Source organism: Trifolium pratense, linkage group LG5 (assembly GCF_020283565.1).
Source record: "Trifolium pratense cultivar HEN17-A07 linkage group LG5, ARS_RC_1.1, whole genome shotgun sequence".
NCBI classification, from domain to species: Eukaryota; Viridiplantae; Streptophyta; class Magnoliopsida; order Fabales; family Fabaceae; genus Trifolium; species Trifolium pratense.
This window is the reverse complement of record NC_060063.1, coordinates 48,130,624-48,145,678: the sequence shown is the minus strand read 5'-3', so window position 1 is coordinate 48,145,678 and position 15,055 is coordinate 48,130,624. Positions and strand designations below refer to the sequence as shown.

At 32.2% G+C, this 15,055-nt stretch overlaps 1 protein-coding gene and 1 long non-coding RNA gene across 2 annotated transcripts; both read left to right on the top strand.

Moving 5' to 3' along the window:
* The first annotated feature begins 4,280 nt into the window (after nucleotides 1-4,280).
* Nucleotides 4,281-4,946, top strand: LOC123886825 (albumin-2-like). The gene has a single exon (XM_045936106.1). It carries the CDS (start codon nucleotides 4,281-4,283, stop codon nucleotides 4,944-4,946), a length of 666 nt encoding a protein of 221 aa, XP_045792062.1.
* Nucleotides 4,947-8,212: 3,266 nt separating this feature from the next.
* Nucleotides 8,213-8,839, top strand: LOC123884883. The gene is made up of 2 exons (XR_006801003.1): nucleotides 8,213-8,529; nucleotides 8,631-8,839. It is a non-coding gene; the product is annotated as an uncharacterized LOC123884883 (long non-coding RNA).
* Nucleotides 8,840-15,055: the final 6,216 nt, after the last annotated feature.

Here is a 15,055-nt window from a genome sequence, read left to right as displayed (position 1 = left end):
TTTTTTGCTTTTGCCCCCTCAGTGGGCAAGTTGGACACTGGCTGGACAAATTTGATGATGTGGCATCTTAGGTGACTTTAAATTTAGTTTTGATTAATTTAATTGATGACTCATAAATAATAATTGCCTAAGTGGATTTTAATTTATTTTTTATTAATTTAAAAAAATAATCTTGCAGAAGAACAACAACATGAACACCTTTCCTTGTTCAACCCCATCAAACCCCGTCTTTCTTGTTGTCCAATGTACGATCCTATGATGATGTTTTTATTCTACTTGTAGAAATTCTTCGACGCAATTCTTGAGTGATTTCACAAACAAGACGTTGGAATGGGTTCATCAATTTGAAATTCTTTGACGCAATTCTTGAGTGGGTTCATCAATTTGAAATTTTGGGGTGCAAAGAGAGTTGTTAAAGATGAAGATTTATGAGTTTTTTAAGTTTTGTTTTAGGGAAAAAAAATCCAAGCTCTTGTTTTTATGATTTTATTAATTTTTTAAGTTTAGTTTAAAAAAATACACCTATTAACTAACATGACATAAAAAATAAATAAAAATAATAATAAATTCCATGTATGCGTGTCACATCAAGATTCTACCATGTCATCTGCCTTATTGTGTAACCGGAGGTATTACATAGAATCTTTATATTATAGGGGAATCCCAATTTTTTTTTGCAGGGATAAATCAAAATACGCCTATTTTATAGAGGTAAAATCCTATTTACCCTAAAATTAACGAACTCAAATCTTGTAGTAAATAATAATAATAATTAATAATATGTTCTTGTAGAAGCAAAAAGCTATGTTTACTTTCATTAAGGAGAGGATATGGAGAAAACAAATGTATTTTAAAGGTGTTTATTAAATCTGTTTTGCAATCAATTTCAACGTATTTTATGAGCAATTTTCTCCTCCTTTCTCCACTTTGTGATTCACGCATACCATGTTTTGTTTAGTATTCCTCAGTTAGGGTTCCAATTTAGCCCGAAATGAATTTATATTTTATTTTATTTTTTATTTACTTAAGTTAAATGTTTTTATAAGAATGTAATTATTTAATTGTTTTCAATTATATTTGTTATTAAAAAAAATACTATGTTAATATGTACCGTTTAATTTGCCACATAAGTATCTTTCTCGCCAAACTAGTTAAAAAATGGGATTGAGACAAAAAAATGCAAAACAAATCAAAATAGGGGGACCAAATTGCTTATCTTGTAAAATAAGTGGACCAAAATGGTAATTAAACCTAAAATTTAATTAGTGTTGCACTTGTACTAAAATGGTTTATAGAAACTTAATTAAATTATTAATGTGGTTTAATTCAGTTCAATTTATAAACTATATATACGATCACCCCCTTAAATTATGGATCGAGAACATTTTTGCAAAGGGACCCCTAGTTGGAATTCAATATGCCTAATACAATTAGTCAACATAATTATATATTGTCATTTCTTAGTGTAGTATTTAGTTTTATAATATATATTTAGTTTTAAATTGGCAATTTGCTCATATATAATGACTTTAATATATCTTTTTTTTACAGTAATTTGTTAAATTTAAAGTATTTAATTTGGTGACTTATTAATGTGTTGTTTAAAGAGACTTTTTTAACAACAAAATATATTATTATTATTAATAATAACTGATCTCCCTAGATGAACAAAGACCGGGAGAAACAGAACTACAAAAACAGAGGCGTCGTATATAAGCGAAACATCAATGAAGAAAACCAAAACCGACACCACTTAATAGAGGTCAACTTCTAAGCTCATATTTAGAAAGACACTCCTCAGCTTCCAGACCACCAAAGAAGACACCAACTCAACTCATAGATACGCCACTAGACTCTAACTTCCGATCTCGAAGCAAAAGTGATCGGCCCATCAGAATCCAAAAGGCATCTTCGCGAGCCAAAAATTGATGGGGGCAACGCTAGAAAGAAAGCCTAGGCAGATAAGTCCCGACTCATGGTCCGCCTCCAAATTATTAACGCCGACGCGAATGAGGTCCAACCAGATACAAAGAAGACTGCAAATCTCAGCAAATTTGGAAACTGACAGAGACTAAAAAAGAATCATGCAAATCTTAACAAATTTAGACGCGATCAGAGAATCAAGTATCGAGATAACTAATCTCACACGACATCAACCACGCACCACGTCAACACCTCACCACCTCACCCTCTCGTCACCTCCACCCACCACCACCACCACCACTGCTTGGTCTTGAAAACACCAAACCACAACAAATCACTTTCACTCCAAAAATTGGCAACCCAAAAAATGGGCCAGCACCACAGAAACCAAACGAATCCGACCACCACACAACCACCGGAAAACACACAAGACCACTAAACGAGCCAACAAATAGGCAAACCACACTTGAAGTAGGGAACTCGCGACCACACTCCCAGATCTGATGCAAACACCTAGAAAGAACCACCACTAGTGACAAAAAACCGGCGAATAGAAACCATCGGCGAAAAAACAAAAACAAAATTCCAAGCCTTTCGACTTAGAGATCACACAGCCACCAACCCAGAGATTTGGAACCAGAACCAACCGAACCAAGCAAGAACCTTCAGACCGCTGGCAAACATTGGATCTACCATTTACGCGGGCGAACGACAAACACACTTACAAAAACAGAGAGCAAGAGATGAAGACGGAAGAAGCTGCAGCGAGGTCGGACCGTCATGCGATGTGGAAGCTCAGGGTAGGCAGCGTCTAGCTATTTCAATTTTGGCATTTTTTTCAGTTGGACTAGGACTTGTAGACAAAATTTAATTAGTGTTTTACTAAAATGGTTTATAAAAACTTAACTAAGTTATCAACGTGGTTTAATTTCAATTTATAAACTATATATATTTTATTTAGTCAGCTAACTTTGTGGCTAGAAGTTCCACATTTATGATGGATAATTGAGGTATACATAAAATACGAACTTTACATATAAAATACGACGTCCCTTATCAACCGAATTAAACTCATCTGGACATTTATAAACCACATGTGATCACCCCTTAAATGAGTACATGTATTTATGTATGAGGAAGAGACCACTGATGTCCGATTGGAATTCAATGTGCCTAATGCATTTAGTCAACATAATTATATAATGTCAATTCTTATTTTAGTAGTAATTTAATTAGTTTAAAAAAAAATTATAAAATATATTTAGTTTGTTATTTAATACTAGCGATCGGAAAAAAAACATGTTTTATGTTATGGTGAATTTGTTAATAAAAGATTAAAAAAGACGTCTATTATGTGTTATGGTGAGTTTGTTAATCAAAGATTTTTGTTGCTAAAAAAAATCAGGCATATTGTTGGTATTATGAAAAGTCCACACCAATTTTTTTTTTTTGTATCCTCCCTATATATAATATAAATATATAGAATAGATATCTTGGTCATGTTAAACTTAACTTATTTATATTTGGTGACTTATTATTGTGTTGTTTAAAGAGACCGATTGGGCATCTTATCCAACAAAATAAAAAATGACCAATTGAAATTTGAATTTGACATGCTATTGTGCGGTTAATTTAAAAAGTCCTGTAATAATCTTAATATCGTTAAGAAAATAACTTCGACAGATTAACTGGCGGACATGGTTAAATTCTCTTCTTTGAAATAATTTCTTTGTATGAACTTTGCTCAGTCATATCCTTGGTTGCAGATTCCCTCTTAGCTTAATTATATTTTTTAGAGGGTGTTTGTGTTATCCTTTTTCGATGATTAAATTGGAGTTATAGAGGATAAACTTATAATAGATAAGATGTATGCAATAAACTATAATAATAATAATAATAATAATAATAATAATAATAATAATAATAATAATAATAATAATAATAGCAGCATTATAGCAGCGTTAAAGCAAACTCTTTTTCTTCATATTTAGTTTGAACAAAGTAAGCTAAGCATGGATAAATATTTTTTAGTATGAACAAAGTAAACATTCGCACATGGTTGTCATAGCATTAGCATTCACACATGGTTGTTAGAGGAAATTCTTTTTCTTCATTTTTAGTTTGTCCAAACTAAGGATGGATAAACATTTAGACTTTAAACAAACAATATGAGATTAATTATATGCTACATGTTTCCCTTATTATAATTGTTTATAGCCACTTACCCTTTAATTAATCAAATGCCACATCTATATAAACAGAGGCGCCATTCACAAATTTAAACAAAAACACAATTCATCCATATCCTTCCATATATACCTTGAAATAAATAACCCTTTGATTAGAAGAAAAAAAAAATGACAACTCCCCTTGTAACTGCTGCATTTCGTTCATCTCAGCGTAATCAATGTTACGTGTTCAATAATGAAAAGTATGTGGTTTTGGATTATGGTAGAGGATTTGATAAGAAAACTAGAGTTATTGGTGGTCCAATTCATATTGCTGATGGATTTCCAATGTTTGCAAACACCCCATTTGCAATTGGAATAGATGGTTCCTTTGACAATGATGGAAATGACACATTCTTTTTCAAAGGAGATCAATGTGCCAAAGTAGACTTCGCTCCGGATACCGGAGATTCCAAATTACTTATGGGTCCTATTTCAATCACATCCATGTTTCCTGATCTCAACGCAAACACACCGTTTGCGACAGGATTAAATGCTGCAATGAGGTCCAACACTGGGAAAATTGTATTTTTATTCAGTGGACCTCAGGTCGGCTCTTTTGACTATGAGACAAGGCGTCTCGAGCAAACTAGAAGCATTTCCGATGCATTTCCTCAATTTGTTGGTACAGCCTTTGAATTTGGGCTTGATGCAGCTTTTAATACTCACGATAGGAATGAAGTTTACATTTTCAAAGGAGAATACTATGCACATTTCAATCTTGTAACTAGCGAGTTTATTGGTTTTATCAGGAAAATCCGTACTGATTGGCCTGCTCTTAAGCGCATAATATAATATATCCTCATGCATGCATGCATACATGTGGAAAATCGTGTTATTTAAATTTTTCAACTCAATGTAATGTCATGAGTATGTGTGTGCTAATAAGTGTGCTAGGCTAGCTAGCTAGTTCCTGCTAGTTTGCCGCACATCTTGTGGTTTTTTATATCTTGTTTTCTTCATGTTTTATTTTACAACATCAATGTAAGATGTGTGTGGTTGTTTGGTTTCTTTTGTTATTTGTAATAAATATGTCACTTGATTTACTTTCCATTTGTTCTTAGTAAGACATATACATATAAATTTTTCACCTCAACCACCACTTAATTATTTGTCTCGATTTACCCACAACTAAACCATCAATAATATTACCCACAATTAAACCATCTATAATGTACCTGTTTGTTCGGACAAATTTATTCACAGCTTTGTTGTCGGTACGTAATATATCTAATTAGATTATGCTATTTTTGCTTCACAAATTACCAACTATAATGTCACTTATTTGTCATAATAATTATATAATTTACCAAAATTTAATAATTTTTATATAACTTCAATCCAGTTTGACATAAATAAATTACATCAACCCATGAGTCTCAAAATAAAAACATAATTTAATAATAATTTAGGTCTAGGATGTCGACAAAGAGTCATCCTCATAGCTAGTCTCGATGACCATGGTGTTAGTCACTCCAAATTCCTTGTTCCTTGATTTGATGTTCGACTTTCCTGTGTAACTCGAGCATCATCCTCTACAGCCTTTGCAAATGACAGCTGTTTACCTAAAATAGAGAGCATCTTGACTCCAACTGTGCAACATTTGAGCATTATATGCGAGTAGAAATTCTCTCTATTTCTTAAAAGAAAGAAATGGACATGGACAATACAATTATCAAAGTTTAGGTGTATAAATATTAAAATAATATCAACAATTCTCAAAAAAACATATTTATAGTTTATACCCTTGATTTACTTCAAAACTATAATAATAGACATTACCATTTTTTTTTATTAAAGGGAGATGATCCCTACTCATTAAATGCACATAATTAAAAAATCAGAATGCAAAATTGAAAGGACACTTTGTTCGTTGAATGTTGACTTATGTCCTACGCGTTTGTAATGAGATGTGACACACGATATGAATGCAGTTATAATTTCAAGACGTATAAAGCTAGAGATAAGCTTATCAATTGGAACACACCAGTATAATTCGGTCTCTAAATCTAACACTAAAAGCAATTTTTTAGTAGTGTAAAAAATTAAAATAATCACTTAAAAAAATATGGGGCACCAATCTCATAATTTCGACAACGCCTAAAATCTTAAGGACGACCGTGTTCGCGGGAACCATAAAAACAATTTTTAAAATTGGAAACAAAAAACCAACTTTTAAAATTTTTGTTTTTTATAAGGTCCTGATTTTAAAAATATTTGTTTAATGGATAAATAGTGAAATTATTTTTTTAAGCGGTTCATAAATGTAAACCAATTGTGAACCGATTTTAAACCAAACCAAAACGATTTTAAAATTTAATTAGTGTTTTACTCTCTCCGTACCATAATATATGTCGCTTTGACACTTTTACACATATTAAGAAAGATAATTAATGTTGTATGGAAAAGAGAAATTATGAGTTGATTTACAAAATTGTCCTTCATTTATGGTATGGAAAAAATAAATTGAATAATTGAAAGAATGGAGTAATAAATAGTTAAGGGTATAATAGAAAAAATAACATTAAATATTTCATTGATAATATAAAGCGACATATATTATGGTACAATTTTTTTCCCCAAAGTGACATATATTGTGGTACGGAGGGTGTACTAAAATGGTTTAATTATTAATGTGGTTTAATTCATTCAGTTTATGAACTATGAGTACGTATATATATGTATTTATGGATCGAGGACATTTTTGCAAACGGACCATTGATTGGATTCAATATGCCTAATACAATTAGTCAACAATTATATATGGTCATTTCTTATATTTGTAGTAATAATTTACTTTTTTTTTTATATAAAATATATTTAGTTTTAAATTTGCAATTTGCTAGCTATGCATATGTAATAATGACCCACTTCTCTTGGTCATTATTTAATATATCTGTTGAGCATTTAAAATTTAACTTATTTAATTTGTTGACTTATTAATGTGTTGTTTAAAGAGACTAATTGAGTATTTTGTCCAAAAAAAAACATATTAATCGAACAAGTGGAATTTGACGTGTTATTGTGTGGTCAACTTAAAAGTTCCGTTTTTTTAGTAAAAAAAAAATAATTTAAAAGTCCCGCAATAATCTATATAACAGTTTTGGAAATATAACTTTGAAATATTAACTGGCGGACATGGTTAAATTCTCTTGTTTGAAATAGTTTCTTTGTCGGAACTTTAGTCACTCGTGTTCCTACTACTACAAGTTCGAGGTTCATTATGTGATTTGCTGGTACAAATAGTGTTCTTGGAGGTTATGGTTTCAGTCATTTTGGAAACAAGTGTCTTTCCTTTTTCACTTGTTCAGGTTGAGATAGGATTTGTTGGTATACTGCTTTTCGCGTAACGCTTTTTTTTTCTGAGTTTTTTATGGTGGTTAGGTTAGCCCTAGCTAGTTTATCCTAGGTTTTGCTGCTTCTCGATTTCTTGCTCAATCGTATCCTTTAGAGGGTGTCTCTATTATCCTTTTCCTATGATTTGTATGAAGTTATAGGAGATGAACTTATAACAGATAAGCTTTAAGCAATAAGTTGTAGTAATAGCGTTATTTGTATGAAGTTATAGGAGATGAACTTATAGTAGATAAGCTTTAAGCAATAAGTTGTAATAATAGTGTTAGCATTCACACATGATTGCACTACTACAAAAAATAGCTTTAATAGCGCCTATTTAATAGCGCTTATTTAAAAAGCGCTATTAAAACATAAACACGGAGCCCTATAATAGCGTTTGTAGAAGAAACGTTATAAAAGCCTTGAACCCAGGAAAGATATAATAACGTTTTTGAAAAACGCGCTATTAAAGCCAAAAACACAGAACACTATAATAGCACTTCTGAGAAAGCGCTATTAACGTTAATACCATATAATAGCGTATTTGACATAAGCGCTATAGTAAATAAAATTAAGAAAATAAAAAACTATAGTTGTTGGGTGTCGAACCTTTGACCCCTTAGTTGTTTTTTTTTTTTTTAACACAATCCCTTGGTTGCTGAATAATAAAAAAATTTAAGAGAGAAGTTTTTTTAAATTTCTCTCCTCTAAATTTCTCACAACTGCATCGTTCGTTCCTATACTCAGCCATCCTTCCATCGCTCCTCTTCTCTCTATTGTTCCATCTGTCGAACCTCCATCTCCATCCTTATCAAGGTCTTTGTTTCGACCTGACACCTCGTCGTCGAACCCTAGATCGTCATGCTCTCGTTCGACCTCAATCTCCGTCGAACCCTAGGTCCTTCATTTAAGCCCAACACCTCCATCTCCGTCAAACCCAAAATCTCGTGATTCTCGGTATACTTGGAACAGAAATTCTCATTTTCTCTACTTTTCCTAAATCATGACCACAAATTTTGTTTCAATCCTGGACCTGTACAAGGTGAGGACGTTGGTTTACTTTATATTGTAAATTTGTAATAACTAGAGATTGCATTGTTAATGTTATTGTGAATGTTTAATTTGACTTTACAAAAATTGCAGGGAAGTCCTGAACTCCATGGATTATTTTGATAAGCACATTAAACAGTTGAAAACACTCATAAGCTTAATTACAGCATAGATAGGGGAACTTCTTTCAATTTTAAGCTTGGACATGTACAAGGTGAATTGCCACCGTTTTGATTGGGTTTATTTTTTAATTTCATTGATTCATATTATATGGGACTGTTAATTATTGATTTGATTGATGATGATTGTTAATATTAACTAGTATTACTATAGTATTTTTTAATTTCACGCTATGTTAGTTTTTCTGCCATTCGAACTCTGTCTTTTGCGTTTTTATATGGTTTTGCTGTTGTTTATGTGGTGTGAGCAGAGGTGTTTGAGGATATTGTTGGTTTGTGCTTTAATTGGTTCGGCATGGCTGTGCATTTTTGTTGGGCTTGGCATAGGGATTTTGCGTCTTTTTTCCCTTGTTTCCTTTGGATCGTTGTGCCTGGGTTTGGTTTGATGTATTGTGTTTTGTATTAGTCTTGTGTGGTGTTAGTTTAGTGGCTAAGTCTCAACTTGTTTTCTTGGTATGTTTTGTTGCTCTCAGCTATTAATGCTAAATGATCGGTAACAGAAATAGAATTGAGGAGTAGTTGGGTAGGAAGGTCCACATTAAGGAAATGTGAGAAATCAATGACTCCTAAGATTCTAAAGAACCTTCAGCATATCTAGGGAAAAATAAGTATTTATATTTGACAAATTTCAATTGATTTAGATCAAAGTTGCTACATGATTTAGATCAAAGTTGCATGACAATGGAATATTCGCAATGCTTTGCAGTTTGCTTTGAGTAGGAGTGTTGGTTGGGTGTGTTGGCTTGTGGTAGACATTGCTTGGCTTTGTGTGTTTGGTGTGCCTGTCATGGTACTGGTCTGGTGTGTAGTGAGTGCTGCTCCTTGATTTTCTTTGGTTAGTTGGTTTATGTGTGTGTGTTGCCTCATAGTGTTCTTACTTGGATTCTCGAGTACCTTCATGATGACCAAAAACTTCTTGAAGCAATAAAAGTAAGCATTTTTGTCCCCATCATAGAATTCCTAATCTGTTATATTTAAGTAATTAACCCTCTGTGTTTAAAATTAATATCTTAATTAATAAGTGAAATAAAACTGAACATATTACTGCAGGCAGAACAATGATGCAGGGAAGATTCCATTGACATGAAGTCTGATAAAAAATATGCCACTTACTCATAGGGTATGGTATATGATATATATTATGAATGGTAAATGCTATGCAAAAAAAATACTTCATTTAATTTGAAAGCAATTCAATTCATGACTACATTTCTCAGTAGTATACTTCATTTAAAGTCTAAGGATGACAAGTATCAGATCACACCCTGTATTGAATTTTTTGAAGGTTTGGATCTTCGAAAGCTGGATAAGGTGTGGTTAGAATGAAATTTCTAGGTTTTTCAATTTGTTCTCTTTCATCTCAAAGTTCATCTTTGCTTCCTACTTCCTTTTGATTTTTCTTTTTAGATTTGTTCGCATTTTCGTCATCGATTCGTCTTTTTCTTATAAGTTTTTTTGTTTGAGTTATGTTGGGTTCAATTTTCTGGTCGAGAAGGAAGAAGTAATCAATATCTGATAGGGTCACCGGAAGCAAATAAGTTCCCTTTATGTTTGACTAAACTATATATGATACTAACACTGCAGAGTTTTTGTTGCTGCCTAAGTATTTATAAACTTTACTTGACATTATAGTATTTCGCATAAGGTTTTGTTGCTGCAACAGTATTAGTACTGTGTATATGATATTGTAATTTGTAATAGTTAGTAGTTAGAAACTTTACATTGACATCATAGTATTTTGCAGAAACTCAACTATAGTAGTGCCCCTTTATTTATGCTTATTCTTGTAGTAGTAACTATCCAAATATTATAGCATTGAACCACTAGCTACCAACATGTTTCCATAACCTGTCAGAATCTGAATTGTCTCTAGATGACACTATTCTTGTATGTGAGTGAGAATTAATGCTGTCAAATGGTGTCCAAATGGTGTTATGAGTTCTGCTGTCAAATTATAATTCATTTGAAGTATTCTGCTATCCAATTTTTTGTTCCATTGTGCTTCCTTCGTATATCGTTTACCACATTTGATTTCCATTTTTACTAAATATTTTCAGCTAATTAACCTGAATACACACTTAATGCAGTTCCCTTTGCTCTCTAGAAGTGGAGTTTTGGAATTGTCAATTGCCAAAGCTTATGAATCAGACGAAGAATGTGTCAGACACCTGAACGACATTCCTAATGGAGCCAAAACATTTGAACTGGTGCATTTTTCTGTTGTACTATTATAATGCATTTTTCTTATAATTGTCGATTTGGTTTTTATCTTTCTGGGTGTGGCCATCGTAAGAAGCTTACATTGTTCCTCAACCTGTAAGTTTTGTTTCTTGATGCATTGTTCTTAGATATTCTTTCTTTTTCTTCTTTGGTTTATACTGCCTTGTTGTTAGTGTATTTGTCTTCATTCCCATGTTTTTACTGCATTATTTTCTTTGGTTTGCATGATAGTTAACAAAAGGTTGATTAAGGGTACAAACTGTTCAATATACTGCTATTTGTATTGAAGCTGGTTTGTGCGAGTCAGGGAGCAGTGATCTCATATGCTTAATTTGTCTAGGCAGGTTATCTTCTATTTTTGGATAATGCCTAAGTGGGATTTGGCTGATAAGTACCTCATTTCATCTTAGAAATTTAGCATGAGTAGCTTAGATGTTAATTACTTAATTTAGCATGAGATTAACTTTATATATGTTCCATCATTGAGAGTTGTTGTCTTGGTTGATAAAATGTTACGGTACCTTATTTCATGGTATCTTTGCTGCTCTTGTATAATTCCTTTATATTGTTTAGGGTGCTTGGCTAGGTATTGGGGCTGTTTTGTATTGATGTATTACCAATATACTGCTATTTGTATTGAAATTGTTCACTTATGTCATTAAATAAGAGTAATCAACCATGTAGTATATTCTTAATTTTTCAGGGACTTCTTGGTAATATTAGAATGGTGCTGGCTTAGCGAGAAATCCTAAAGCGTTCAAGTCGTGTCTTGGTTGCTGCATTATTTCTTCTTCTGCATAGTATTATTAAGTGTAGGGATAGGAATAGGATTATTAAGTGTAGGGATAGGTGGGTGATTATCATTAGCAGGTATAGCACTTTTGTATTAGCCTTTGGTATTCTTATTATTTATGTATCAGCATAACTTTGTTTTGGTGGGTGAGTCTTGTGTATTGAATATCTATATGTATGTCCAGCCCTACAATCTTTGTATACATATTTTGCTTTCAATTCAATTTTGTTTTTCCAAAAAGAAAGATATATATGAGAGTTTTTATTTCACCATATCATATTGGAAAAATTGACAGCTGAAGGTGTATTTTTTGTTTTTTAAAAAAAGAACTTACAATAGCGATTTTACAAAAAGCGCGGTTAAAGCGTATAGAATATGATTAATGAAAATCAAGGGTATTTTTTTTTAAATTCCAGAGCATGTCAAAAGCAAAAAAAAAAAAAAAGTAATGACATACGATAGCGCTTTTTGCACGGGCGCTATTAAAAGTTGATCTAGATTATTTTAAAAAACGGACATATAATAGCGCTTTGGGGACACGGGCGCTATTAAATATGTACCTATGATAACGTTTATAAAGCAAAGCGCTATTAAAGCACCGTTTCAAAAGATATCCTGGGCAGTGTTAACAGCATACTATAGCGCGTTTTACTAAAAGCGCTGTTAAAAATGCACATTTGATAGCGTTTTAAAACGCTATTGTAAGCACCCAGACTTATAATAGCGGTATCAGTAATAGCGCTTTAAAACGCTATCAAAAGTCAAAACAAACGCTATTAAAGGGGCTTTTTTGTAGTAGTGTTGTTAGTGGAAACTAATTATGAGATTATGGTAGACGATGATGGTCTTTAGACATACCAACTGATTTGGTGTGTCTAAAGATTCATTGATGCCCTCTAATCTTTTTGACTTATATTTTTTTTAATGACAAATATATTATATATAAACAAAAGCATTACAAGAGAAAGTTCAAGAAAATAAAAAGGTATCATGTACAAAAAAAGAAGTATTAGAAGTACACTCCATGAGAAGCTTACAATCTCTATTGTAACATAGGAAAACAAAAAAGCAAATAAAATTACAAAGAAACAAGGAGGCACCACTATCAAATTAAACTAGAGCCTCTAAAAAGCACCGGCACTAGAACAAAAATACACCTCAAAATCAGACATACAAGGATCAACCATAGGTAGGACAAAGCAACAAGAGATCGTCTTCAATCCTCCTGACCTATATATCGAGATCCAACTTGACTCCTCCAAAACTCTAAAGGTTCCAGCTTAAAGTAGGGTATCCACCCAATTCATAAAAGGAACAGGGGAAGTAAGAGTTTTTTTTGCCTAAAAACCACTTACAAGATCAACTTTTCACTCTATCTACTCCCTCCGTCCCAAAATGAGTGAGTTAGTTGACTGTTTCACATATGTCGATGTGTAGCTTTAATCATTAATATATTTAATTGTATAATAGTAAAAATTACAAAAAAATTGATATTTTGAAAATACTGATCAAACTGAATCTAAATCTCATATGTTAATATTTATTTTTACTTATTACTCCATTTGGTCCTATATATAAGAAATATTTTACTTTTTAGATTCCTTGGAGAATGAATGTATTTAGACTATATAGAACCCACTTGGGGTTGGTCGAGTGGTGTTGGCTTGGGCCCTTGGAGTATGCTCCTCTCAAAGTCTCAAGTTCGATTCCCACTGGTGCCAATTTCGGTGGGCTAAGTCCATACAGAGCAAAAAAAACTCTGGCTTTAAATGGGGCCCCCGCAAGTGGGCGGTAGGATTGGTCTCCTTGGATTAGTCGGTCATAAGGCCGGATACCAAGTTTTAAAAAAAAAGAATGTATTTAGACTATATAATTGTCTAGATATATCAATTTCACAATAAATCTAAAAATTTAATTTTTTCTTATACATAGGACCAGATGAAACAATAGAAAAATATAGTAAAAATAATATGTATGAATATGCATAATAGTCAACTGTTTCATTCATCGTATGACAGATGGAGTATGAGACGGGATTTTTATATTAACTTATTTACATGACGTTTATACATGACTGTGTATTATGATGACCAACTTCCCTTGGTTCTGTTGGTCATACTTCAATATCATTGACTTTATATTTAATGAATTTTTATCGGTGACTTTACAATGTGTTGCTTAATGTGGCCAATCGAGCATATTTGCATTTCTTGAAATATTTTATTTAAGAGTTTGTTAGGACATATACTAAAATAGAAACTCAACATTTAATGATACAAGAAATTTAATGCTTTAAAAGTTAAAATGCACAAATTAACATTTAATATATTTAATTATTATATTTTTGTTATTTGGATTTATTTAATACTCCCTCCGGTCCTTTTTATAAGAAACACTTAGGGCAAAAAATTTGGTCCTTTTTATAAGAAACTTTGACCAATTTTCAAATGTTTTAAATGTTCAATTTCACTTATGCCCTTATTTATTATGAGAGAGAATTTAAAAATAAATAAGTTAGTTGAATAAAGAGTAATTAAATAAGGGTATACATGGAATAAATTAAAATTTATAAGAGTATTAAATGAAAATAACTATGTTAAATGTGCTTCATTGGTCTGTGTGATTTTTTCAAAGTGTTCCTTATAATAAGAACCAGAGGGAGTAGATAAGGAGAAGCTCCCTAGCACGTCTGAAGTGTGCATGTGTAATCACGGAGCTTGTCAAGTGGCACACCTATGCAGATCTGAGCATTAAATGCGAGCGGAGATTTTCTCTATTTTTTTAGAAAAATAGACAATACTGTACAATTATTAAAGTTTTGTTAAAAAATAATACAATAATATCAATAATATCTTTAATTTACTTCAAAACAATAATAATCAACATTTCCATTTCATTTCGGAAATGGAGAGGATCTCTACTCATTAAATGGGCACATAACTAAAAAATCAAACGTGCAAAATTGAAAGACACTTTGTTTGTTGAATGCTGACATATGTCCTAGCCGAGATATGAATGCAGTTACACTTTCAAGAGGTATAAAGCTGGAAATAAGCTTATCAATTGGTACACACTAGTATAATTCGGCCTCTAGAGTGTCCAAAATAATCTGGTCTCTAAATAAAATACTAAAAGCGAATTTTTTAATAGTTTAAAAAATAAAAATGATCACTTCACTAGTGCAGAAAGGGGATTCCACTACCGGCCAAATAGGGATTCCACTACTGGCCGCGGCCGGTAGTAAACACACTCGTCGTTGTAAGTCAATACTTTCCACGACGGGTCTTTTTATACCCGTCGTGGTATGTCAGGTTTCTACTGTATTA